Source organism: Lepidochelys olivacea, assembly GCF_965140295.1.
Source record: "Lepidochelys olivacea isolate rLepOli2 genome assembly, chromosome: 1".
NCBI lineage: Eukaryota > Metazoa > Chordata > Testudines > Cheloniidae > Lepidochelys > Lepidochelys olivacea.
In genome coordinates this window covers 219,486,992-219,513,993 of record NC_140411.1, presented here as the reverse complement: position 1 = coordinate 219,513,993, position 27,002 = coordinate 219,486,992, and the positions used below count along the sequence as shown (strand labels likewise).

Genomic DNA, 27,002 nt, shown 5'->3' with positions numbered 1-27,002 from the left:
AGGCCAGGAGCTCAGACTCCTGGGTTCCTTCTATTCCACCATCCTCCCTCCACGCAAATACACAGCATCCCTCTGCTGCTTTTTCCCCACCACACACACTCCTGGCTGCTGAAGTTTCCCTCCTAAGCCCTCAGATGTATTTAGTGTTTCCGCTTTGCACTATGTATTCTCTCTTCTGTCTCTGCACAGAGAGCTCATCTGTTTCTAGTTCTTCTGCCTGCACTGGATCAAAAGCATAAGGCTCATTCATTCCTGTTTTCCTGATTGCATCTCTAAATTGAAATTCTATCTCCGCACCATGCCACTGTGAGTATCCAAACAGATAAGTTCTGTCCTACAAGTTACTGGGCTCTGTACAGGAGCTACTGGGTAATTCTGTGGCCTGTATTCTGCAGGAAGTCAGACCTTAAAATCTATGAATCTGCACAACGCAGACCCACTCTTGGACTCCTCTGTCCAATGAATCAGCAGTTTACAGCCACAGGGCTGTTCCTTTTAACCAGCAAGAAAAGGAAACCACCTTGTTTGCACAAAAACAAGCTCTTTAAACCTCTTTCTGCTCCCTTTTTTGAGTATGCACTTTTACTGCTTGGTTTTAACATGATGCTCACTGCATGAGGAGACATTAGCAATCCTGAAACAGCACAGTGAATAGAGACAAGATCTGAAGTAGCAGTGTCTTACTAGAGGAGTGAGAAGTAAGCAAAACAGTTTGAGAAAAACCTCCTCTGTTTTAAGTGACATGCTTGTGGGGTGGGATTTGCCCACTGACAGCCTACCCTCATGGAATTCTGACACCAGCTGGAGAGGCTGGGAATTCCCTCCCCTGACTCCTCCCTTCTGGCTCCGTCATTCTCTGTCTCTTCCGTTCCCCTCATTTCCTCCTAAAGAGGACTCTAATTGGGACGGATCTGAAGTCCAAAACATTAATCTGACTATTGGATTGCAGGAAGCAGAGACTTCTGTATGTGAGTGAGTGATTCCCCCTGCTGGGACCCGAGTAGGTGAGAAGGAACTGAGATTTTTTTTCTACCTCCATGTAAAGGGCCAGGGGAGAAAAGGGCTGTGGAAAGATTTATTAGTGGATTAGTCTCCTAAAGGGGAGAGGTTGTTTTAAAACTGGCCTGCCCAAAGCACTGGGTAATACTCTAGGACACAGTCTTACACTGGCTGAGGAGGGGTAAGATGGGATGCGCTTGGTGTGATTTAATAGTGAACCAGATCTTTCACATTTCTGTGATTGTGGTTTTCACAATCCCTGGGGTGACTCCTAAGGTCAGGCTGACAGACAAATGTTTTTCACCTATCAGGGACTTTCTTCTTACCCAAGAGCAGAACTGACCTGGATGAGATTGTGCATCATTAAAAGAATCCCCTGTTCTTAGTGTGGTTGCCCCAGGAAGGTGATGATACTGCTGTCACCCTGGCCCTTCCTCACTCCATGAACTCCCCAGCTCGTGTCATATGATTATTGATTATTATTTGTATTATTGGAGAACCTAGGAGTTCTAGTCAAGGACCACAACCCCTTTGTGCTAGGTGATGTATAGACCTCCGTTGTAACCTGGAAACTCTTTGGGGTAGGGACAGAGCCTTTCTTTGTCTTCTGTGAGACACTCAGCACATCTTTGGAAGCTATACAATAATTAATAATTGTCATACAGCTGGTAAAAGGTGCCAGGTTAGTTGAGAGCCCATGGGGATTGCAGCCCTGTATTCATTTTAAATGAAGGGGTGGGGGGAAGGCAAATGTGATATTAAAACTGTATTTTTACATATATGAAAGTCAAGAAATCTAAGTTATGATCGGTGGGCTAATGGAGCTATAATTAAAACAGTTCCCAACTTGTCCACACTGCAGTGACATGCAGTGTTTTGGGCAAGAGTCTGAGTGTGCAGATCCCTTGGCAGGGGCAGGGGCTTCGTGTCAGTTTGTATACTTTAAAACAAGAGGAAGTGCAGACTAAGGATTTAGGGCCAGATTTAGGGCCACTCTTACCCCAGCATGAGGAATACCTTACTCCATGAATAGTCGCATAGGGTACTTCTCAGTTTGAATAAGGATACATAATCTGACCATTTAGTCTTTAGAGTAAATGACAGGGAGCCTGATTCTCCTCTCACTTACACCAGTGTAAATCTGTCCATGAAGTTACACCAGTGTAAAACGGGTATGATGGAGTAGACAATCAGGCCCAGAGAATAATGACTACTTGGTTGGCCTCCAGTCCCTAGTTCTGATACTGGCTCATAGTGTGACCTTGGGCCAGTCACTTAACTGGAGTCATGCAAAACTTGCTGGTTTCAGTTCACAGCTTGTGTCAAACTTTTCTCATAGCGTGTGGTTTCAAACTCTGGAGTCTACCTTTTAGTTTAGGGCCCATTGAAGCCCAGAGTGGCAAAGGTGGAGCTCAGAATGAAACCAGCAAGCATGGTTAAACTTTCTGGATTGGGCACGGTTTCCCTAGGATTAATCAGTACTGCTCACAATTACTAAAATCACTTTAAAAAGGTTTTGAACAGTAACAAAATCTCCGGTATGGTTGGGCAAGATGGAGGACGTTCCTTGCATGTCCAAGGACAAGCAATGGGTTAATAGGTCCTTGATTGTTGGCTAGGACACCATTTCTGAGCCCCTTGGAGCAGGTGATAAATGAATCCGGAGGGAAGATCCTGTTCCTCCAACCAAAACTGGTGCTAGCAGATGAGTGACTTGCTTTCAGGGCAGCCAAATATTATCTGACCGTTTAGTGGCTGATTGTGAAAGCCAGCTAGGTGCAGCTTCAGTGCTTGCTTGGGACATCACACAGTGGGGAGGGCAGCCCTGCCCCAAAGCCTGCTGGTTTCTTCCTCTCGCAGGCATTCCTTCACCCTGCACTGAGTCAGCACTGGGGGCTCCTGAGTGGCAGGAGCTGATTGGCACCGACTCAAACACCCCACCCCTAAGCTTTGCTGTTTGGACAGTCTGGTAAGAAGGAGCACTGGCTTAGCAATGGAGGTTATTTCGATTAAGATTTCAGCCAGTCTTTTCAAAGCTGGGTGCCTAAATATAGGCACTTAAATAAGGGTCCCGATATGCAAAGGTGCAGACCACAGCCACAACTTCTATCGACTTCAGGAGCATGTATGGGTGACCAGCACCTCCTGAAAATCAGGGGACTTTTATTTAGGTGCCTAACTTTGGAACTTTGTGTTTGAACATTTTACCTGAATTCTCTACTGCCTGATAAAGGAGAAAAATTTGTTAAATTGCATGTAGGTAATACACAGCATGTCTCCTGGGGATTAATTCTTTAACTGCAGATCAGGCTATCTCTTGATCTCTTTATCTATCTTCAGGGTTTATACTGCCACCTGGCCCTGTAATATCTGAGCATCTTTCATGTAAAATCAAGAGCAAAAGCAGTCTCTAGTGCAGTCTCTAGTGGCTCTTCTCTATACCACAATGAAAGTCTGAATGGGAAATTTTTATTGCTGCTTGGGTTTATCATTTTTTGCTTTACCTCTTCCCCGATGTGTAGTGGGATTAGTTAGGTCTGTAGTTTTTTTTCCTTGTCTAAATATTTTGCTCTGGTGAGAACTGATTCTATTCTTGTCATGTCTTTCTGTTTAAATGACAAACACAAAGCTTAAAAAAACCCCAAACAGACAAAAAAAATCCCCTCACCCGCCCTCTGAGAAAGGTGATATGTCCACAAAGTGCTGGAGAAGCGGAAAGGGAGAAGGCAAAGAGACAATGGAGAGCCTGAGGGTTGTCTACACCGCATTTTGGAGCCTGCGGAAGCAAGTGTCCCAGCCTGGGCTGAGAGATTCAGGCTAGCAGGGCTCATGCAAGTGCTCTAGAATTAGCTGTGTAGACAGCGCTTTGAAATCATGACTTAGGCACTGAAGTCCATCCCCATCCCTAGGCTTCAGAGCCTGAGCCGCAACTTCAAAGCACTATCTACACCAGAGGCGGTGTTACGAATTATACCTGGTAGGACACGCACACCAATGCTGCGAATTACACCTGATAGGACACGCACACCAATGCTGCGAATTACACCTGATAGGACACGCACACCAATGCTGCGAATTACACCTGATAGGACACGCACAGTTTGAATCTAGGCTGAGGCACAGAAACAAAGTCCACAACTGCAGAGTTCCCAAAAGACACTAAGTTTATTACGCTCAAGCGTGGTGCCCCCCTGCTAGCCAGGGCGGGACCCTGAATACAGATTATACAAAGATTATATACTTTTTAGCAAAGCATGTTGCCCTTGTGCATCGGAAACTTTAGCCAATAAACAAACCCTTGTCTTATCTACCACCTATCCCTGCTTGGTGCATTCCTCGTGCTATACCAGTATGTTAATTACACAGCATGGTCCTAAAGCCATGCATCAGTAACTTTTATTATCAGAATGGGAGGCCTCACATCAAGGCCAAAAGACAGGAAGTTAAAGACTGACAAAAACCAGATACTGGGAGTCAAGGCAGGCTGGAGACAAGGAGGAGGATTTTCACAGGGATTCAGTATCTAAGGATCACTCCTCCTGGTGTACGACGTGCTGGCATTTAAACAATGGTGGGCCCCAAACCAAAATGGAATCACATGTGCTAACTTTTCCTTAACAGTGGGCAGACTATGGCCCGCAGGCCACGTCCAGCCTGCGGGACCATCCTGCCTGGCCCTTGAGCTCCCAGCTGGGGAGGCTAGCCTCTGGCCCCTCCCCCGCTGTTTCCCCTCCCCTGCAGCCTCAGCTTGCTGCGCTGCCCATGCTCTGGCCTGCCGTTCCTGCTCTGAGCAGCATGGTAAGGGGGTGGGGAGCGGGGGGGTTGGATAAGGGTCAGGGGGTCCCCGGGGGCCTGTCAGGGGGCAGGGGGGTGGATAGGGTTCGGGGCAGTCGGGACAGGGAGCGGGGGCGGGAGTTGGATAGGGGGTGGGGTCCCGGGGGGGGTGGTTAGCGGTGGGGGGTCCTGGGAGGGGGTGGTCAAGGGACAAGGAGCAGCGGGGGTTGGATGGGTCAGAGGTTCGGGGGTGATGGTGGTCAGGGGACGGGGAACAGGGAGGGTTGGATAGGCGTGGGAGTCCCAGGGGGCAGGGGGGTGGATAGGGGACAGGGAATGGGGGTGTGTGGATGGGGGTGGGGTCCTGGGGGGCAGTTAGGGGTGGGGAGTCCCGTGAGGGGGCGGTCAGGGGACAAGGAACAGGGGTGGGGTTGGATGTGTTGCGGGTTCTGAGGGGGGCAGTCAGGGGGCGGGAAGTGGGAGGGGGTGGATAGGGGGCGGGGGCCAGGCTGTTTGGGGAGGCACAGCCATCCCTACCTGGCCCTCCATACAATTTCGCAACCCTGATGTGGCCCTCGGGCCAAAATGTTTGGCCACCCCTGGTCTACACAGCTATTTTTATTTGCTGCAGGCTCCAAAATGCTGTGTACACGTACCCTGGGCTTGTCTACACTTGAAACACTACAGCGGCACAGCTGCTCTGCTGTAGCACTTCAGCATAGATATCACCTGTGCCGATGGGAGAGGTTCTCCTGTCGCTGTAGCTAATCCACCTCCCTGAGAGATGGTAGCTAGGTTCACAGAAGAATTCTTCCCAATCTAGTGCTGTCTACATGGGGCCCTAAGTCAGCTTCACTATGCCAGTCAGGGATGTGGATTTTTCATACCCCTGAGCAACATAGCAGGGTTGATCTAATTTTCTGCTGTAAGCCAGCCCCCAGTGTTTGCAGGGCTGACACCCTCTTTTGTAAACAAAGCCCATTTGCTGGGGGCTCCTTGTGGGACAATTAACGTGGTCATTGACAGTCAATTTTCAGCCGAGCCACACCCTAATAATCCTTTTCTTTCCTGTCAGATAAAAGGAAACTGAAGATGAAGCCCGCTGCCACCTATGAGCTGCTGGTGGATGGAGTTGGGCAGTGGGATTTTACTGGAGATTTTGTTCCTTGTGAGCTGTTGCTCACAGGAGATACTGCATTCCCGGTGTTGGTAAGCCCTGAGAAGCAGGTTCTGATCGCTGTTTCTCACTATGGGAAGGGCCGGATGGTGGTCGTTTCTCACGAAGAAATCCTGAAGAATCCCAACTTTTCCCGGTTCCTTAGGAACGCTGTGGACTGGCTCCGACCCTCCCCAGAGGTGCAGGTTGGAGTCCAAAGGAGCCTGGATCCCCTCTCTCAGCTGCTCCTAAGGTCCAGCACTAAAGTGCAGCCTGGCGTGGGGCTCAGTGCCTCTCTCAGGGTGTACTGTACAGATGCCTATGACGATGCTCGGGCAGAGGAGCTGGTCCAGTTTGTAAAGGGAGGTGGGGGCCTGCTCATCGGAGGTCAGGCCTGGTACTGGGCTAGTCAACACGGTGTGGAGAAGGTGCTGTTCGAATTCCCTGGGAACCGAGTGACTAGTGTGGCCGGTGTGTACTTCACCGGCAATACAGTGCAGCCAGGGATCTTCAAAGTCTCGGGAAAGATCCCAAAGATCCCCTTGATCGTCCCGTGAGTAACTTTCCCATTATTGGCTCTGCCCCAGTAAAGTACAGCTGAGAGAGATTTACATAAATTCCCGGGAAAGGGGAGAAACACCCCATTTTCAGATATCCGACGGAGGGGGGGGTTTCAGATCATTATCCCAGCAGGGAATGGGGGGGGGGTCCTTTAGTTAATCAAACCCTAAATTAAAAAGAGGTGTCCTGGCTAGTCATTTGGCACTGGCTTAAGCTATGGAATCCGAAATGACTGCTTCCCACCCAAGAGAGAATATCAGCAGGGCCATGAGGGTGTGAGCGGGTCATGTCTGTGGGCACTGAGCACTGACTGCCTGGTAGGCTCCAGGGAGCCTATTGCACACAGGATGTGGAGAGCAGTAATAGCCAGTCTTGGACCTTGCTCTTTTCTCAGCTGTGTACTCCAGGGTTGTGTGACATTGCAGGCACCTCAGGCAGAACAGAGAGTGGGGCCCGTAGGGTGTCCAGATAGCAAGTATGTAAAATGGGACATGGGTTGGGGGGTAATAGGCACCTATATAAGACAAAGCCCCAAATGTCAGGATTGTCCCTATAAAATGGGGACATCTGGTTACCCTAGGGCTGAGCCATTCATCATGCCCTAAGCTGTTTGAGGAGGAACACAGTGAATCCCTCAGCTTCGGGATGCCCCTGCTGCTGCCACAGCTCTCTTGCCAACAACAGGCAACTAGCTGTTCCCCTGCCCAGCTCTCAGGGGCAGCTTGTCCCCCTGGATCCCACCTGAGCCAGGCCTTCTCAGCCCTCAGGACATTTCTTCCTTTCTTCAGTTCCCTAGGGATTATGGAGCTCTCTACTGGCTGAGTACTGAACTGAGTAACCCAGCGTCCTTCGCTGGTTAGCCTCTTTCCCTGCTGCTCAGCCAAGGTGAGGGGAGGGTACTGAGTAGCAAGCCAGCAGGTTCATTGAAATACTGTATTATTTAAAAAAGAGTTGCAAGAATTAATGGATTTAATCTGCAGCAAGGGGATTTCAGTTAGATAGTAGGAAACAACTTTCCAACTCTAAGGATAGTTAAGCTCTGGAATAGGCTTCCAAGGGAGGTTGTGGAATCCCCATCACTGGAAGTTTTTAAGAACAGGCTGGACAAACGCCTGTCAGGGATGGTCTAGGTCAGTGACACTCAGACTGCAGCTGGCGAGCCTCAAGTGGCTCTTTAATGTGTCTCCTGAGGTTCTTTGCAGCACATGATATTACAACTCTGTGATTTAATTATTAACTAGTCTAAGTTATTAACCAGTCAGGATGCTTTTACAATGTTTTCAACCAATTAAGTTATAAACTTGTATGAAGTTATTAACGTCTTTGCTTGAGAATAATATTCATATACAAATATTTCCCCATCATACTGTTTACATATGAATAGTCCTATAATAAGTGATACAATGAATTCACGCTACTGTGGCTGTTTTGGGTAATGTTGATCACTAATTTGGCTCCTGAACCACTGAGGTCTAAGTATCACTGGTCTAGATGGTCCTGCCTTTAGATGACCCCTGGAGGTCCCTTCCAGCCCTTCATTTCTATGCTTCTATATTTAAAAAAGTCTAATTAATGAATGTGCTTTAGAAAACACACCGAGTATTCCTTATGTTACTTGGATAACGCACCATGCTTTCAGAGTCTCAATCGCCTCTCACTGAAGTCAGCGGGAAGTCTCCTATTGGCTCTGGCAGGAGTTGGATGGAGCCTTTATGTGTTGTGATGATACATGAAATGCAGCCGTCTTGTGGGTGGAGCCCGGCAGACTGCATCAGGCCAAGAACAATCGGTGTAAAACTTTGGGCTCACACCAGAAACCAGACAAGCTCGCAGCTGGCCCCAGAATCCAGGCCATGCCCAGCCATCTTCTTCCTGCCCCCACTCCCAAGCTGTGCCTGGCCCAGTTCAGAATCTGGGCTTCTGACTTGCACAAAGTGCAATGGGGTCTTTAATGACCACAACTGTTGCTTTGCTTTCACTATGTGGCCACTTCATTTCATGTAGTTAAATCCACAGCTGTTGTAAGAAAATTTTCCCCACAGATTTTTGTCACCCCAGTCCCTTCCCCTTCCCTAGCACTGTTAATGAAACTCCATTTCTCTCTTCCAGCTGCATGGCTGGTTTTGTTGCTCTTTAGATGCTGGGTTTGTTTTCCTACAAAGGTAAAGAGAATCTTTGCTGTAGGATGCAGAAAGGTACTCAGGACACAACTACAAATTAATGTAATTAAGTTACTTATTACAAGTTGCTGATTGATTGTCATGTTCTCACCTGCAAGGCACTGGAGGTGAGATTTTCCTCTCAGGAAAGTTATATGGAGATGATTGTGCTTTGGGAATTTTTACTTAGGGGGGAATTCACCCTATTTTGAGAGTTTAAGTGGGGCTTAAAAGGTGCATTCACCTTGTTCTGGCCCTCGGCATAGGAATAAATTTCACCCATAGCAAATAAAACTGAGATTTAAGGCCACCAACATGCCACAGGGATTGGTGTCCTGTGTGGCAAAGAAGCTGGGAGAAGAAATCAAATGAGGAGCCCAGGGTTTTTAATTCCTGCCCTATGGACACATGGGTGTTATTTATTCTCACACTCTATCAAGTGGTTGGTTTTTTCGTTTGGGTGGAAAATCCAGACGTTCCAAATAGCAGCAGATTCATCACAAGTGACAAAGGGAAAATGAAGTTTGGTAAAATGATACAGCAAAGGGGGAAATAAAACGAAAGCACTTGACACGGCTTTAACAGCAAGAGCCATGCAGGGGCAGCAGAGGGTAAAATGAGAAGTATGAGTGAAGCGAAATAGGAGCATTGGGAAGCAGAGGTTAATGGATAGGAAAAGGGTGGCTACGCTTTACAGAGATCAGAGACTTGTTTCAGATTGAGTCACTGAGATTCTATATATACACACACAGACAGAGGCAGTCCTCTCTTCTGAGCAGTAGCAGTGGGATAGTTAAGGAAAAGGCACTGGCAAATCTTTCAGGCTTGACTAGAGAATGCATTTCTGAGGTGGCTTAGGCATGCTAGGCCTCATGGTTTTGCCAATGCCAGGGGTTCAAAAATTATGAATCAGGCCAGTGGAGATTGGCTTAGAAATCAGAGTTAAAACAACCCAAACCACAGACTAAAGGTTGGGTTCTTTTTCTTTGGTCTCCTGGGTTCGGAGCCTCTATATCACAGCTGGGACACATTTTCAAGCTCAACTCTGCAGGCTACAAATGGACTCTTTAAAAATGAAGGCTGAGACTGCAGCAACTGGGGAGTTCAGAAAAACTCCACCTGGCACCAGAATCCCTATAACATTGTGAGGGGCAGCACCATAGAGCGTGGGCAGGGGAGGAGATGGGCTAGGGGTGGCCTGTTGGGTGCCCCTAGCATCCCTCATGATTCTGTGATTGTATAAAGGATGTCGGGATTGGGCCTAAACAGGGGTGCCTCTTGATTTTGCAGGCACGGGGCTAATCTCAGCCAGGATGTAGAGCTTCTCCTCAATGGTGTGTCGGAACTGGATATAGTGACGGGTGGGGTGCCCTCCCCCCTGCTGGTGCATGGGGTGCTGGCCTTCCCACTCGGCCTGGACAGCTCCCACTGCTGCTTCCTTGCTGCAGCGCGCTATGGCCGGGGCCGGGTGGTGGTGGCATCTCATGAGGGCCAGCTGTGTGCCCTGAAGCTGGTAGGGTTCCTGCTCAATGCTGTACGCTGGCTGGATGCTGGGAGGCAGGGGCTGGTTGGGGTTGCTGCCCACCTGAAGGGGCTGTGTTCCTTGCTGGCCCAGGAGGGCCGGAAGTATCGGGTATCATCGCTGGCGAGCGACATGAGCGTCTACTGCTGCCCTTCTCACAGCGACCAAGAGGCGGAGAAGATCCAGGCCTTTGTGGCGGAGGGGGGAGGGCTGCTGATTGGGGGGCAGGCCTGGTACTGGGCCTCCCAGAATCAAGGCCAAGCTGCCGTTGCCGGATACCCTGGCAACAAAATCCTCAACCGCTTTGGGATCAGCATCCTGGGCATGAACCTCAAAGCAGATACATACCCAGCGCTGCTCCCGGGGGAGCTTCTCCATCACTACCACTTCCGTCAGGCACTCTCCCTCTTCCAGAGGCACGTGGAAAAGAAGGAGGCACTCGGAGCCCCCCTGGCAGACTGGCTGCATAGGCTAGGGCAGGACTGTTCTGCCTTCCTGAGGATCCCAGCTGAAGACTGTCCGGCGTTCTCCTCACTCCACCGCATCCTGCTCAAAGTGCTGCGCAGAGGCGGGATCCCGCAGGTCAGCAAGAAGAACCCAATCAAGAGCAACTCCAAGGAGGCAGCCCTGCTGTGCCTGGCAACACAGCTGTCCCAGACCATGACGGACTGTGGTGTCCTGGTTCAGAAACCCACCGATGGGGTCTGCCTGCTCCCATCCAGCTGCCCTATCACCCTGGAAATCGATGGCACTAATACAGGTGAGAGGAGCAGTCTTTCCACCTTCCCCATGTAGAATTACATGGAAAACGTGTCACACACACACACACTCCTGTTGAGATTGCACTTTCACACCAAAACTCATACTTCCCCATGTGCCAATAACACATATAACACAGGCTGTTTCCGCCGATCAGATGGGTTGGTGTCAAGCTTGTACATTTGCTTGTGATTATGGGGCACTGTGTGTGTGCGCTGGGAGTGGTTCCATGTTAGAAGTGACAGTGTTGTGGAGTTGCAGTCTGTGAGTGTATGATGTAAGGGGTGTGAGTGGTGGCTTAGTTGGTGATAGACTTTTTTTGGGCTGGATGTGGAGTCTTTATTCACACTGTTGCACACTTACTCACACAGGTAGTCCAATGACCTTCAGTCGAGGAGGGGCTCGACAACCTGGCACTAAGTAATTGTGCTGAAATACACTTGATCAACCTTAACTCCAAGTTAAGGGAGGGTTTCTGCGTGGGCAGTATAAAGAGCTCTGAACTCAGCTGCTTATCACAGCTTTACAGTCTCTGCTGGGCAGCTGATGTTTGCGACTCCCTAGGGTGGCTGTCTAGAAACAAGTCTTACTATAGTGAAATGTCAGGGTACTCATGCTTTAGTTAGGGCTAGGGGGAAAAAGCCCCTTATGCTAAAATTTCTCACGCTTTCAGTCAAGCAGCACATTGTCAGCAAGTCTGGTAACACACAGGCCAATTCTGAGAGTTCTGAGCAAGAAAAACATCAGATTATTTCTTCACACTCTGGCAACTCAAAACTGCATTACTTTAAGCATGGAAATGGGCAGGGGCCAGGAGTGCTGAGTAAGGCCTCAGTCCTCAAGGTATTTAGGTGCCTAACTCCCATTATTTTCACTGGGAATTAGGTGCCTGCATGCCTTTGAAGACCTGAGCCTAAGTGCTGTGTATTCAGACCTATCTTCTGTGGTTCCCTACAGGTGGAACAGCATGGATGAGTACAGGACTTTACCTACCTGATGGGAACACAGCAGTGTTAACGTTTCCTTGCATGGCGACCAGTGCTGGTCTGCAGGTAATTTCTGTTAACCTGGCTGGCTTTTATACATGGATACATTTGTGAGGTACCCATATCAGCGAGATGAGTTGAAACTGTTCTCAAGGATCAGTCTGTATTATGCCTAGGCCTGCTCCTTTCTCATTCCTTATCCTCTGCTGTCACCTTGTGGCTGTTTCCTGCCATTAAGTTTTTAAAAATTCCTCACAATTTCCTCTGCCCTCTCTTGACTGTTCTTTGCCTCCCCATTTTGCTTTGTTGGTTGGATTATTTCACAGCTCTCACTGCTCCCCAAGGTGATGTGCTCGCCAAGCTATCTCTGCTTCATTGTAGTAGTGGAGGGAAGCAAGCGAAGGTGGGGAGGGGACCAGGCAGCCACTGACACTGCAGCAGGACCTTGTGCAATAATAAGCTGCAGACACCCCTGTGTTACCTTACAGGACTCAGATGCTGGTGCAATGAGCCCTGGAGACTGGATTTCTCCCTAACTAGGGATGCCAGAGACAACAGCTGAGTCCGCATCTCACCCACATGTATTTTCTCCAGTTTGCTTCCTCTTTGCTCTCAAGGGACACCTCTAAGGGTACGGGGGAGTTCAGCCACTGTGGCCCTGTCAATCCATGGCCCCTGTGCTGAGACTGCTAATGAGGGAGGCATTCCAGCCCAGGTCCTCAAAGGTGCCAAACTCCCAGTGAAATCAGTCAAGCCACCTAAATACCTTTGAGGACCTTAATGCTAGGGCTGTAGATGGCTTTGTGAGGGGTACAGCTTCCCTGTTATGAGCTACACTGAGCTTTATGAACTCTTGTTTCACATGCAGCAGTCAGACAGCAATTGCGACAGGGCTGGATTGCAATCAGTGCCCCGCAGCTGTGTGTGCTCTACTGCAGACAGGCCCTAAGGCAGAGGGGGTGGGGTTGCAATCTGGAGCCTGGAGCGCTTGACCCTGCTCTTCCCCGCCCTTATGTTCCCCAGGTGCAGATCGGGTGTCACTCTGATGACCTCACCGCTGCAAAGGAGCTGAAACGGGCCCCCATGGTGATACGCAAGTGCCAGGTCAGCTGCCAGAGGCAGTCAGTCTCCTGCCTTTGGGGCGGCCTCATTTACATCCTTGTGCCAAGGGGAAGCCAGTTGGGCAAAGTGCCCATCACTGTCGAAGGGACAGTCAAGGTTCCCTACTTCAGACTGGGTAGGTGTTCATCCCTTGGGGCCTTTCCCCTCTCAATGTGGTGCGTGTGGGCACCCAAACCAAAATGTGCAGCATTAAATATAACCAGAGTCCAAATGGTTAAAATCAGAATTGGCAGAAAAATGACAAACTGGGACTGTTTTCTTTCTTTGTTGTTTTTTAAACCATCTTTTTTGCTGAAAACTGTCAACTTTTTATTGCCCTTTTGAAAGATTTCCACCAGCCCTTTTCTCAATCTTCCCCTTTTCCTCTGCTGCCCGTGTGTGGCCATTTCCTGTCACTAGGATAGAAATTGACAACCGCCCCTTTGATGTGCTTGCTGCATTTCCCATCAGTCTTCTCTTTATTGGTTTATGAAATTTCTTTTTCCTTCATCAGTCCAAACAAAACCAGTGTGTTGCTATTTGATGCCTGCTGATCTCATTCGGTGGAGGAGAAGTCACTTAGAGAAATGTGGACAGCAACTCAGGTGTCCCCTGTGAATCATCCTGTATTGATTTGGTTTTGCTTTGTTTTTTTGGGGGGAGGAATGAAGTGGATTTGGGGCCCACTTTTCACAAGCCATGGACTTGATTTTCCCATAACGTACTTAAATAGCATGACTAAGTTTGGATGTATGGGGGGGGACTCATCTCGTATCTTTACATAATAACTAGACAGGAGGCTCAGCAGTGAAATGAGGAAGGATCTAGTGCTTAAGGCAATGGGCTGAGAAATTGGCGAATTGAGTACTGTCCTTGGCTCTGCCATAGCCTTACTGTGTGGCCATGGGCAAGTCACTTAATCTCTGTGCCTCAGTTCCCCAGGTGGACACTACTGGGGACAGTGAGAGTTCCTAGGAATGCTGTGAGGCTTAACTTATTAATGCCCATCCAGCACTTAAAAAATATGAAGTGCTCTATAAATGCCAAGTACTATTATTCCTGAGAGGAATTCATGATGAAGTCACATATTTTCAGCCAACACTCAGAGAGTGTAACTGAGAGACTGGGGTACATTTAATGTGTTTTCCATGTTGCTACAGGAGAGACCTGTAAATGCCAGTGGCTGGCCAGCATCCGGCACTACCCTGCTCCCTGGGCCGAACTAGCTACTGAGAACATTATCCTGACTGTGCCTGCTGACAGCATCCGCCATATAGAGAACCCAGAGCCTCTTCTGACCCTCTGGGACCAGATCATGCTGGCTATAGCTGAGTTGGCAGCGGCACCAGCGAAGTTCCCAAGGCCAGAGAGGATTGTAACAGACGTCCAGATCTCAGCTGGTGGGTGTATGGCCGCATGGTCCTAGCAGGGTTTCCAAAAGAAGGGCTTTAGGCAGCAACTTTAATTAATTCAAGGCTTTTTTGTTAAACTGAAACTTCAGACAAATGCAATGAGTCAAATAAACATGCAACCCGCATAGAGCTGAATGTTTTTAGTGCCTCATGGTGCTTCTCTGTGTCCTTAAGGGTGTCCATAGAATCATAGAAGATTAGGGTTGGAAGAGACCTCAGGAGGTCATCTAGTCCCACCCCCTGCTCAAAGCAGGACCAACCCCAACTAAATCATCCCAGCCAGGGCTTTGTCAAGCTGGGCCTTAAAAACCTCTAAGGATGGAGATTCCACCACCTCCCTAGGTAACCCATTCCAGTGCTTCACCACCCTCCTAGTGAAAAAGTTTTTCCTAATATCCAACCTAAACCTTCCCCACTGTAACTTGAGACCATTGCTCCTTGTTCTGTCATCTGCCACCACTGAGAACAGCCGAGTTCCATCCTCTTTGGAACCCCCCTTCAGGCAGTTGAAGGCTGCTATCAAATCCCCCCTCACTCTTCTCTTCTGCAGACTAAATAAGCCCAGTTCCCTCAGCCTCTCCTCATAAATCATGTACCCCAGCCCTCTAATCATTTTCATTGCCCTCTGCTGGACTCTTTCCAATTTGTCCACATCCTTTCTGTAGTGGGGGCCCCAAAACTGGATACAGTACTCCAGGTGTGGCCTCACCAGTGCTGAATAGAGGGGAATAATCACTTCCCTCAATCTGCTGGCAATGCTCCTACTAATGCAGCCCAATATGCCTTTAGTCTTCTTGGCAACAAGGGCACACTGCCGATGCCTGTCCAGCTTCTTGTCCACTGTAATCCCCAGGTCCTTTTCTGCAGAACTGCTGCTTAGCCAGTCGGTCCCCAGCCTGTAGCGGTGCATGGGATTCTTCCGTTTTCAGTGCAGGACTCTGCACTTGTCCTTGTTGAACCTCATCAGATTTCTTTTAGCCCAATCCTCCAATTTGTTTAGGTCACTCTGAATCCCATCCCTACCCTCCAGCGTATCTACCACTCCCCCCAGTTTAGTGTCATCCACGAACTTGCTGAGGGTGCAATCCATCCCATCGTACAGATAATTAATTAAGATGTTGAACAAAACTGGCCCTAGGACCGACCCCTGGGGCTCTCCGCTTGATACTGGCTGCCAACTAGACATAGAGCCATTGATCACTACCTGTTCAGCCCGACGATCTAGCCAGCTTTCTATCCACCTTATAGTCCATTCATCCAATTCATACTTCTTTAACTTGCTGGCAAGAATACTCTGGGAGACTGTATCAAAAGCTTTGCTAAAGTCAAGATATATCACATCCACCACTTTCCCCATATCCACAGAGCCAGTTGTCTCATTATAGAAAGCAATTAGGCTGGTCAGGCATGACTTGCCCTTGTTGAATCCATGTTGACTATTCCTGATCACCTTCCTCTCCTCTAAGTGCTTCAAAATGGATTCCTTGAGGACATGCTCCATGATTTTTCCGGGGACTGAGGTGAGGCTGACCGGTCTGTAGTTCCCCAGATTCTCCTTCTTCTCTTTTTTAAAGATGGGCCCTACATTAGCCTTTTTCCAATCATCTGGGACCTCTCCCAATCGTCAGGAGTTTTCATAGATAATGGCCAATGGCTCTGCAATCACATCAGCCAACTCTCTCAGCACCCTTGGCCCCATGGACTTATGCATGTCTGGCTTTTCTAAATAGCCTTAACCTGTTCTTTCACCACTGAGGGCTGCTCACCTCCTCCCAATACTGTGCTGCCCAGTGCAGCAGTCTGGGAGCTGACCTTGTCTTTGAAGACCGAGGCAAAAAAAGCATTGAGTACATCAGCTTTTTCCACATCATCTGTCACTAGGTTGCCTCCCCCATTCAGTAAGGGTCCCACACTTTCTCTGACCTTCTTCTTGTTGCTAACATACCCATAGAAACCCTTCTTGTTACCCTTCACATCCCTTGCTATCTGCAACTCCAGTTGTGCTTTGGCCTTCCTGATTACAACCTCCATCTGTCTCAGCAACAGAATTGTTGATTAAATTTCAGCGATAGGGCTTTATAGTTACACCTATGCAAAGCTACTGAAAATAAGGTTCCGCAGGGTCACTGAGGGAAGAATTTAAACTGTAGAACCTTTATTGCTGGTGACAATGGAAAAGAAGGAACAAACCCAGCTTGACTCTGAGTCCAGGACGAGTTGCAATATTGGCATCTGGAAAAAAACAGAGCACATTTTTACTTCTAAACAGAGCACATCTGATCTAGAGTCACTTAGATTTGAAATATGGAGCCTCAGGAGGCTGTTTTTACTGTTACTTTTCAGAGCAGCACTTTGGGTGAAATTCTTCACCATGCAGAGAGTCAGCACAAGGTCTGTGCTCAAACGCTAAACTCCTGACCCCTGGTTAAGTGACATGGAAATATTTAGTGTGGAAATAAACTTAGTGTTAACTTCTGTTATCTTGGGCGGCTGCCAGTTAGGGTGATCACATTCTGCTGACTTAAAATTCCTCAGGGATTTCTAATGGACTAATGTTTTGCCTCTTTTTCTTGAGCTCTTGCAAAATGTTGTTGGGGGCTGTTGAACAGCTCCTGTGCTCCTCCCGAGAGGAGACACTGTGTGACAGACGAAGTGATTCTTGAAATGCAGATGTAGATAGTGTATGTGGTTTGTGAAGTGCTTCGGGACCCTTCAGGAAAATGCATTTTCCAGGGCACTCAGGAACTGAACGTGGGTCTCCCTACTCTGCCACAGCCTTCCTGTGTGACTTTAGGCAAGTCACTTAGACTGCATCCACCAGGTGTGATTGCAGCTCATGCAGACCTACCCAAGCTGTCGTTCATCTACCTAGCTCAGGTACTGGAGCAGTGTAGCTGCGGCAGCACAGACATTAGCGTGGGTTACCTGTGTGAGTAATAATCCAGGGCGAAGGGCTGGCTTGTGCAGCCCGCACTGAAGCCCAGGGTGGTGCAGCCTCACAGCACCGGTACCTGCACTAGGTAGATCACAGCTAGCTCGGGGGCACTTGCACGAGCTGCAGCGGTATTGCAGTGCAGACATACTCTTAGCCTTCTGTGCCTTGGTTCCCATCTGTACAATGGGGATAACAGCCCAGCCCTGCCTCACAGGGGTATGGTGCGGATAAAAACATTAGCGATGGTGAGGTGCTCAGATAACTAAGGCACTGAGGGCCTTATTCCTCAGCTAGAGGAAAGGCCCTATGGAAATGGGTAGGAATTACTTAGTCATAATTTAGTAAAACAGCATCCATAGTGATCAAATGTGCCCTAAGCGTGTCTGAGAGTTTGGTGTTGGGGTGAGCACTCCCCATGTCTTCCCTCCAGGCTGGATGCACGCTGGCTACCCCATCATGGGCCACCTGGATTCGGTGAAGGAGATGGTGAATGTGGAACACATGCGAGCCACCGGCTTGTGGGGCCCAATCCACGAGCTAGGACACAACCAACAGCGAGCAGGCTGGGAATTCCCCCCTCACACTACTGAGGCCACCTGCAACCTGTGGTCTGTCTATGTGCATGAGAAGGTGCTGGGGATCCCCAGGGACAGAGCCCACCAGGCCCTCCAGCCGCAGTGTCGGAAGCAGAGGGTCACAGGTTATCTGGAGAAAGGGGCTCAGCTGAAGGACTGGAGCGTGTGGACTGCGCTGGAGACGTACTTGCAGGTAACTATGGGAGAGGCGGGGTTGGAGATGGAGTGTTTTCATTGCACTCAGTGATTTCTTTGAGAGATAAACATCCTCAGTCTGGAGTCTTCAGCCCACACAAACATCTGCTCAGGAGCTGGACTTGTCCTAGGTCTATAAAGCACCCAGCAGGCATATGGATGGCTCAGTCTGCCATAGTGTTTCTCCAGGCCCGCTCTCTGCTGCAGGACTTTGGCAGATGGCATTGGCTCCTTTGCCTTGGTGACGAAGCCCATCTCCCTTCTGGGAAGGAAAACAGGAGCTGTTGCTCTGCTTCTTTGCACATTAAACTCAATAGGTGGTTAGTGCCTAAATACCTTGGAGAATCTGGGCCCTAGTTTCTCTGTGGCATCCGTGAAACGGGGATAACACTGCTGCCCTCCCTCACAGGGTGCAGTGAGGAGAAATACAGAGATAACAATTGTGAGGTGCTCAGTTACTAGGGTAGTGGGGGCCAGGTAAGTACTGCAGATGAGAGTGGGGGAGCTGTGGTTCAGCTGCCTTCCCCTTCTCCCCCACCGTCCCTCAAGTGGCCATTGGTTGGACTGAGAGGCAGCAGTGGTGGCAAGCCCTCCCGAGCTGGGCAGTGAAAACAAGCCAGTGTTGTTCCTGCCACCAGTCCACAGAGCCCCCCTGAGGCTCTTCTTGCCTCTCAGCAGAGGAGAAGAAGCCAGGGCCTATGCATAGCGCTCCCAGTCTGGAAACATAGGAATTGCTGTACTGATCAGAGCTGAGGGCCAACCAGTTGAGTGTCCTGTCTCTGACAGTGGCCTGACCAGATGCTGCAGAGGATGGTGTAAATCCCCCCTCTCTCCCTCCATCATTTAGTAGTGTTCGTATAGTACCCTGGAGATGCCTTACATACATATAAGACGCGTCTAGATTGTAAGGTCATTAGGGCCCAAATAGACCTCACACGGGCCAAGGAGAAGAGAAGAGGATATGACACGCTTTCTGTATGATCCCCCACTGTCACCTCTAATTTAACCTAACCTTGATCGTTAACCCTAATCCCCAGCCCATGCCCAGCCCCCTTTTGCTTTGAACTAATTCCTCAATTATTTTTATTTTTGAAAATAACCCCCCGAAATCCTGTTCCAGGCCAAAGTATGCCCCACCTACAATCTCCCCTCCCCCATCCTCCATTCCCCCTCCCCCCAGCCTTTATACCACCTTCCTCTCTTGACAGTCCTCTCCTTCCCTCGGTGCAAATTACCCTCCGCCGCATCTATTAGCCGCTGCCAGACTGCAGGAAGGTTCCTGGGGCTGTGACACCAGGCTGCTGCTGCTAGCAACTGCAGCTTGGGTCTCTAAGCTATTATGTAATTGTGTGCCTATGGGAGATGTTTCTTCCTGTCCTTAGGCAAGTTGTCTTATGCCCAGAACCATGAGGGTTTGTCACCTTCATAGGTTTTTCCCCTGTCTAATGTATCTGCAGGTAACATTTTAAAATGACAGGTTTCAGAGGAGCAGCCGTGTTAGTCTGTATTCGCAAAAAGAAAAGGAGGACTTGTGGCACCTTAGAGACTAACCAATTTATTTGAGCATGAGCTTTCGGGAGCTACAGCTCACTTCATCGGATGCAAGTGAGCTGTAGCTCACGAAAGCTCATGCTCAAATAAATTGGTTAGTCTCTAAGGTGCCACAAGTACTCCTTTTCATTTTAAAATGAGAATGTCTTCCACGAGGGAACAATGAATGCCTGTGAATTGAGAGGCACAAAGGTTAAATTTAGATCAGTGAAGGGTTCTGTCTCCATATTCATGACATGGTCATTACTATTCCTGATTGCATCGTGAGGCTTTGCCTGAGGTGGGATCAAGCACAGGCTCTCATGTTATACTCGGGGACCAATATCGTGTTTTTAACACTTCTCTTCCTTGCCCCTCAGCTGCAGGAGGGCTTTGGCTGGGAACCCTTCATCCTCCTCTTCTCTGACTACCAGAAAATGCCCAATGTCCCCAAGGACAACCCCTCCAAGATGAACCTGTGGGCAGAGAAGTTCTCTCAGCAGGTGAACAAGAATCTGGCTCCTTTCTTTCTGGCCTGGGGCTGGCCCATCAAGGATGAAGTCTCCTTGAAACTGGCTTCTCTACCAAACTGGGAGGAGAACCCAATGAAGCTACATGAACCTGGGAAGAAATAAAATCTGAGCACTTCGTCTTCAAAACTAATCCAACAGTCACTTACCTTTCCTTTAAGCTGTACCAGAGTTTTCATTGGTCTAGCTGGTATACTTAATGGTGCCTCAGTGCAGGGGGCTGTTCTAGATGATATCTCGAGGTCCCTTCCAGGCTGACATTTCTATGATCATGCCAACACACTGATTCTGATTTTATATCCACAACCTCTGTTCTTCACTGGACAGTGGGATATGGACTTACTATTTCCCTATCTTTGCCCTGAATTCCATAGCTTGTTGCTCTCTGCGTGAAATCCCCTCCCTTCCTCTGTGCAGAGGGTCAGCAAAGGCCTATGTGATATCCAAATTTCATGTAAACCTTGAGAACTTACTTAGTGCGTAGGGCTTGTGCTGACCCTCTGCCTAGGGGGAAATTTCATCCCTAGCCTGTCAGTTTGACCATGTCATCTTCTCTTTGCATCCCTCTCTTGGCTCCTATCACATCAAACAGAAGCCTCTGGTCTTTATTTTCAAGGCCCTTCCTGGCCTACCTCCACCCTACCTATCATCTCTCATTTGCTATCGAAATGTTTACTCCCATCTTTGATTGGCCCATGTTTCCAGCCTCCCTCATCCCCTTGTTAAATTTTCAAACAAGCACCCTTGTGCTTTTTCCCATGCTGCCCCTCATGCTTGGGAGGAACTCTCCATAAACATCCATAGAGCTACCTCCTCCTCCTCCTTCAAAACCCTCCTTAAACCTCTCTTTTGCCATGATACCTACACAAAACTTGCCAATGTAGTAGGCTGTTGTGGTGTGCTGAGATCACACACTATCATACTGACCAATGCTGTTTCACTGTTGCCTTGTACTCTCCCATCGGCTTGTCTGTGCCCATCTGTTGTCTCTTGTCTCATACTTGGGGCAGGTCTATACTACAGTGGGAATCGACGCTCTGAGATTGATCCACAGGCAGTCGATTTAGCGGGTCTAGTAAAGACCCGCCAAATTGACTGTAGACCTCTCTCCAGTTGACCCCTGTACTTTACTCCCGACAAGAAGAGTTAGGTAAGTCGACAGGAGATTTTCTCCCATCAACCACCCCCCCCCCCCCGCCGCCCATGGTGTAGACCCTGTGGTAACTTGACCTAAGGTACGTCGACTCCAGTTACGTAATTCACATAGCTGGAGTTGCGTAGCGTAGGTTGACTTACCACGGTAGCGTAGACATAGTCCCTGGCCCAAAGAGCTTACACTCTAAGGCTGTCTTTTTTTTTCTTCTGTGTTTGTATAGCTCCTAGCACAATGAGGTTTTGGTCCTTACCTAGAGCTATGGACTAGGGGGCCTACATGCTCTGGTAATATAAATAATGAGCAATAAATAATACACAATAGGGATGAAATGGCCACCCAGTGGCAGCAGAGCGTAAAGGAATGAAAGTGTTGTAATTAGATGACTGAACAGGTGCGTTGTGGAAGTGGCTGTGGCCGTAGTTAGGATATTTAATGAGAGTGAGCTATGGTCTGACCCTATCTGACAGGGAAATGGGATACTAGATGGTCCTGAGGTCCTTTCTGGAGTGCAGGAAATGGGATAACAAGCTAGATGAATCAGTGATTTAATCCTGTGTAGCAGACGGCTGGACTAGAGAGGACAGAGGCCTGATCTGGATAAGGAGGAGGTTAGGCACTGGACAGTGAAAGGGAACAATGCTGTTCTGGTACGCTAGAATCAAGCAGAGCAAGAGCTTGCACACCAGTGTGGATGGAATAATGATTGAATATAGTATTACTTAAATGAAACTCTCCTCTGCTAAAAGAAAAGGAGTACTTGTGGCACCTTAGAGACTAACCAATTTATTTGAGCATGAGCTTTCGTGAGCTACAGCTCACTTCATCGGATGCATGCCGTGGAAACTGCAGCAGACTCTCCTCTGCTAGAGAGTGAATAAATTATTTCCTTGAGGCAATGCAATTTCTTTGCATGGTATTTTGAGAAACAAAGAATGCTACTGGATATTAATTTAGGGTCACAGTCAGTTTTTCTCCAGGGCAGAAGTCAGGAGAGATTCTCCTCCTCTTTGTAGTCTCTCTCTGGATGGAAACAGGCGTGGGTGAGAGGGAAGTGGTGTGATTTCCTAATAGGTGCGCCTCTTGTAAAATCTTATCACCAGCAACTTTAAATAAGGCCCTCCGGCATTTACTGTTTACAAGTTACAGCATCACTTTCAATGACCAGCCTTTTAATTAGACCCAAAGAGATTTTTTTCAAGGTTGCCCTCTGAGCCGTTCACTGCTGTGTGTTTGAACCAAGACATTGGTGTTTAGAACAGCAGTAACTCAGGGCCTACCAAAGTCAATGGAAAGATTCCAATAGAGACTTGAATGGGATCCGCAGAGCTGAAACAATTCAGAGGCAGCCAGTCATGAAGCATGGCACCTCTTTCTTATTCCCTTGCACTCTTCTCTCTCCTTGTCACAGTTTCATAGAATTAATTCTCATCCCCTTTCCTTCTGCTTACTGTAGTTAACATCAGCAATTTGTATTTAATTTTTCAGGAGTTTTCCCCTTTTATTTCCTCTTTGTTGTTTTATTAAACTCAGTCTCTCCCCATTCAATCAGATAGTCAGAGTCACTGCTCTCTGTGTATGTGTTACTTCTTTATATTGTTTTTATTGCATTCAAAGTAAATAGAAAGAAGATAGTTATATGGGAACTGGAGAGTATTAAGTGTTAGAGAACACAAGTAAAATAAAATCTGTATTATGGGTCTGGTTTGTTTGTTTTTTTTACTGATTTATCCACAGTGATAAAGGGACATTGTCAGGCATCATTTAGGTTCTAAATCTAGGATTTCTTAATCAAAGGTATATCATTTATTACAGAGAATGTCAACCTTAATTTCGGCCCTCTTGTTCACATTCATTTTGACTCTGTCTTTAATTACATTATCACATACAGTTTTTTCCACAGGACTCTGACCTCATTCAGGACAGGACAGATGCACCAATAAATCTGGCTTTTCCTATCTTTGGAGTGCTTGACTTTGCCACCTCAGTAACGTTTTTTTAGCCTTTTTGTATGTTTTTATGTACACATCTCCCCTGCACCACACGCACATATGACAACATAATATTGATGGCAAGAGTACATTTTCTGTAACTACTGTATTTTTAAAAATATGAATGACAAGCAATTAAAAACAAAACAATTAAAGGAAATTTGCAAGGGCACTCAGGGCTAGATCCACAAAGAGACTTGGGCACCTAAGTTCCCCGTTAAGTGAGATCCTCAAAGCCCCTGCTTAGTAGCCACCTAACTCTGTTGGTACCTATGTTTCTGACGGTACGTACAAAATTGATTCCTCCTGATGCTACTAAGTTGCTCAGTGCCCTTGTTCAAGCTTAAGCCTGGGTGGGCTTCACAAAGCAGGAGAGAGTGTGTCCCGGTGGTGGGCATTTGCCTGGGATATGCGATCCCCATGTTCAAATCCCCATGCTGCCTAGTTTGGTGCAAGGGCTTGTACCCAGCTCTCCAGCCTCCAAAAAGATTTGACCTGGGCTGTTTCTCTCTCTCTCTTTTTGGCAAGACTGGGTTGACCTGGTTTAGGCACTTAACTCCAGGAGAGGGTTCATGGCTGTGAATCTAACTACCTTTGAGAGGTGGAGCTTAGGCCTCAGCATTTCCTATTGGCTAATGTAGCTTGCTGGCTCTGTGAATCCCTTTCTTAGATGCCTCTCTCTCTCCATACAATGCATGGGGAGCCTCAAGAGCAGATTCACAAAGTTTCTTAGGTGCCTAACTCCACATTTGGGCTGTGAATTCCACTGGGTGACATGTTGCCTAGGAGTTAGGTGTTGCAACACCTAAGTTCTCTTTGTGAATATAACCTTCAATGCCTTGTTATTAAGCCTCAGGAGGGAGCATGGATTTACAATGAACAGATCTTGCCCGAAAAACTAGTTTTTGCATTTTGTGACAGGATTACAAAGTGAGTGGAGGAAGGGAATGTGCTAGATGTCCTGAGTATGGATTTTAGGAAAGCTTTTGATGGTGTCTCATGAAATCTCATTCTCTAAAGGAATCCAAATTGTCTTGGATATAAATATTGGTGTGTGTTGATTTAAGCCCAGCTCAAGGATTGAACTCTAAACAAGGAAAGGGTAATGATAAATGACAAACTATTGTGGGCCTGACTGAATTCCTCCTGAAGTCAATAGAAGGACTCCCCTTGACTTCACTGGGCTTTGGATCAGGCCCTGAGTTTGGAAGAGTGTGTAGCAGAGAACCATAGGGTACATTATTAGGTCTAGCCTTCATTAGTTATCTGTAGTGGGGAGTAAACAGTGGGCTAATTGCAAACCCCAGTGAGGACAGGAAAATAACACAAAGAGACCTCAGTGGGATTTGAGGTCATGTGCTTGAAGTTAGGGTTGTGCTTTGCTGGACTGGGGCCATAATCTGTAGTTGCTGTTCTCTCCCCTCCAGTGTTTTAACGTGATATGCTTCAGTGAGCACCAGGAATCCCCACCCACACTTTTTGACCAGAGCCTACTTTGTCCCAATCTGAGAGGACATTTAAAAGTCCACAGTGTGAGTAGTCATATGAGAGCCCATTGATGTACACAGTTTTTTAATACCAGCCTCAGCAGCAAGTTAATTGCTTCCTTTTTCTGCCCTTGATTAGTACAGCTGGACTGGGATGGCTATGACCTGTGGCTCACAGCCTGGAGGTTAACAACCAGAAGACAAGCATGCAGAATCCTTTGTGTCTTTACGCTGTGCAGCCCTGTTTCAGTGTGCTGTTCCTACAACACAGCAGGCCCCACTCTGGTTTCCGCCAGCCTTGGTTACTCCATGCAGAGGTGACTCTCAGCACACTCCCAAATTTCCCCAAAGCCACCTGCCCTGAAGTGTCCAGCCCTCTCCTTCATTCGCTCCTTCTGCTGTTTACTCATCCGTACACTTTCCTTTACTCTATCTCCTTCTCAAAATAAACAAACAGAAAATAATAAAACCATAACCTTTCTTTGGACTGTTCCCAGCCTCCACACTTGTAAATCCCTGACAGGTGTTTTACCAGAGCTTGAGGTATAAACCTCAGTTAAAATAGCAGGCTGTGTGTCAGTCCTGGTTAGACTACACCAATGTCACATTTTGAGGTGCAATCCAGACCAGCGAGGGGTTGTGGCACCTCTTGCTTTGTAACCCTGAGTACCTTAAATGCTCTGCTGCTGTGGCTCACCACCTGGACACTGACAGCCAGCAGACAAGTAGGCACTGAGTGTCTGTTTACTTTTGCAGCTCTGGTATGGCACTCTGACCCCAGCACTGTGCCTACATCCCCACCTGAAGAAGAGCTCTGTGTAAGCTCAAAAGCTTGTCTCTGTCACCAACAAAAGTTGGTCCAGTAAAAGATATTACCTCACCTACCTTGTCTCTCTCATCTCCTGAGATCAACACAGCTACAACAACTGTTAAAGTGCAGTCATTCAAAGGCTAATGCTGAGAACTGGCCCATGGAGAATTGCTGAATGATTAGATGGTGTCAAACAGAAGGTGTTGCCTTAGGGCCTTGGGGAAGCTGCCCCTTTTCTCCCCCCTCAGTGGCCCTGCCCTACCGGCTTAGTTTCACTTCTGGCTCAGAGCGTGCCTAATCCCCACCCTCAAAAGACTGCCAGCGGAAGAGGTGCCCCCCTGTACTCCCATAGCTTGATGGGTTAGCACACTCATTTAGTATTTTAGAGATCCATGTTCAAATCCTCACTCTTCCTGATTCCATCTTTAGCTGAGCCTGAGGACTAGCCAACCCAGCCTCTGGGCAGATTCATGAGCTCAGCTGGGTTGTGGTAGCTAGGAGGCCAGCTTTCAAGTTCAGCAACAGCAGGTTATTGGCTGCTCAGTGCTTTAGCCTGCAGCTGTGACTGTGCTTGTCCCTGCCCTGCTTCAGTTCTGGCTTTGTTCCTGTCCTGCTCCTGCCTTACTCCTGGTTTCTGACTCTGGGCCTCAGTGTTGGCTCTTGTTTCTGGCTACCTCAGCCTGGTTCTAACCATTGAGCTGGACTCCTGGCACCTGGGCATGACATTAATGCTCTGTAAGCATGATATAGTCTGCACAAAACTCATATGCCCTTGTAGTATGAAAAGTAACCAATGTCCTAGTACACCTGTTGCTGTTGGATGAGGAGGGTGGGAGGGGGAGGCCACTGAGACTGGGGCAGAGACAATATGGCCGTTGCCAGTGATTGGGTTCAGTGATGGTCTGGGCTTCAGGACATGTTGGGGTCCTAGGTTCAGGTATAGTTGCCTTAAGAGATAATCTGGCAGTGGGAGAATTCTAGCCTTTAATACTGTGATGGTAAATGCAATGTGCTCTCTAAATACTCAGGACTCTGAAAATAATTTTTTATCCCCCACACTTTTCCACAAAAATGTTGTGAACTTGTAGGTTTTTTTACTTGAAAGCATATGATTTTACTTGAAAGCATTTTTAATTTTGTGATTTGATGTGAAAAGATAGGCCTTTGTCTAAATTAAGCTATGAATTTTAAATTTGTAAATCTGGACATTTCTGATCAAAACAAAGACCACTTTTAAGGGAAGATGGAACCATTTTCACTTCAGTCTGTCCTGTTTTGACCAAACCATTGCTTCCCCAAAAAACTCAGAAGGTTTCTTATTCAACTGAACCGGTTTCATTAAATTAAAATGCCATGTGAAATCTTA

General features: G+C 47.9%; 1 protein-coding gene across 2 annotated transcripts; it reads left to right on the top strand.

Annotated features, from left to right (window-relative positions):
* Positions 1-847: 847 nt before the first annotated feature.
* LOC311529441 (TRPM8 channel-associated factor 2-like) lies at positions 848-27,002 on the top strand. Of its 2 annotated transcripts, none has more exons than XM_084645414.1 (8): positions 848-1,004; positions 5,849-6,482; positions 9,940-10,931; positions 11,888-11,982; positions 12,940-13,153; positions 14,178-14,417; positions 17,795-18,132; positions 20,045-27,002. In XM_084645414.1, the coding sequence occupies exons 2-8, from the start codon at positions 5,866-5,868 to the stop codon at positions 20,297-20,299; spliced, it is 2,751 nt and encodes a 916-aa protein (XP_084501540.1). In that variant the 5' UTR covers positions 848-1,004; positions 5,849-5,865; the 3' UTR covers positions 20,300-27,002. The 2 variants fall into 2 exon arrangements, with proteins under 2 accessions (XP_084501540.1, XP_084501541.1); XM_084645415.1 differs by lacking the exon at positions 848-1,004 and adding an exon at positions 4,668-4,797.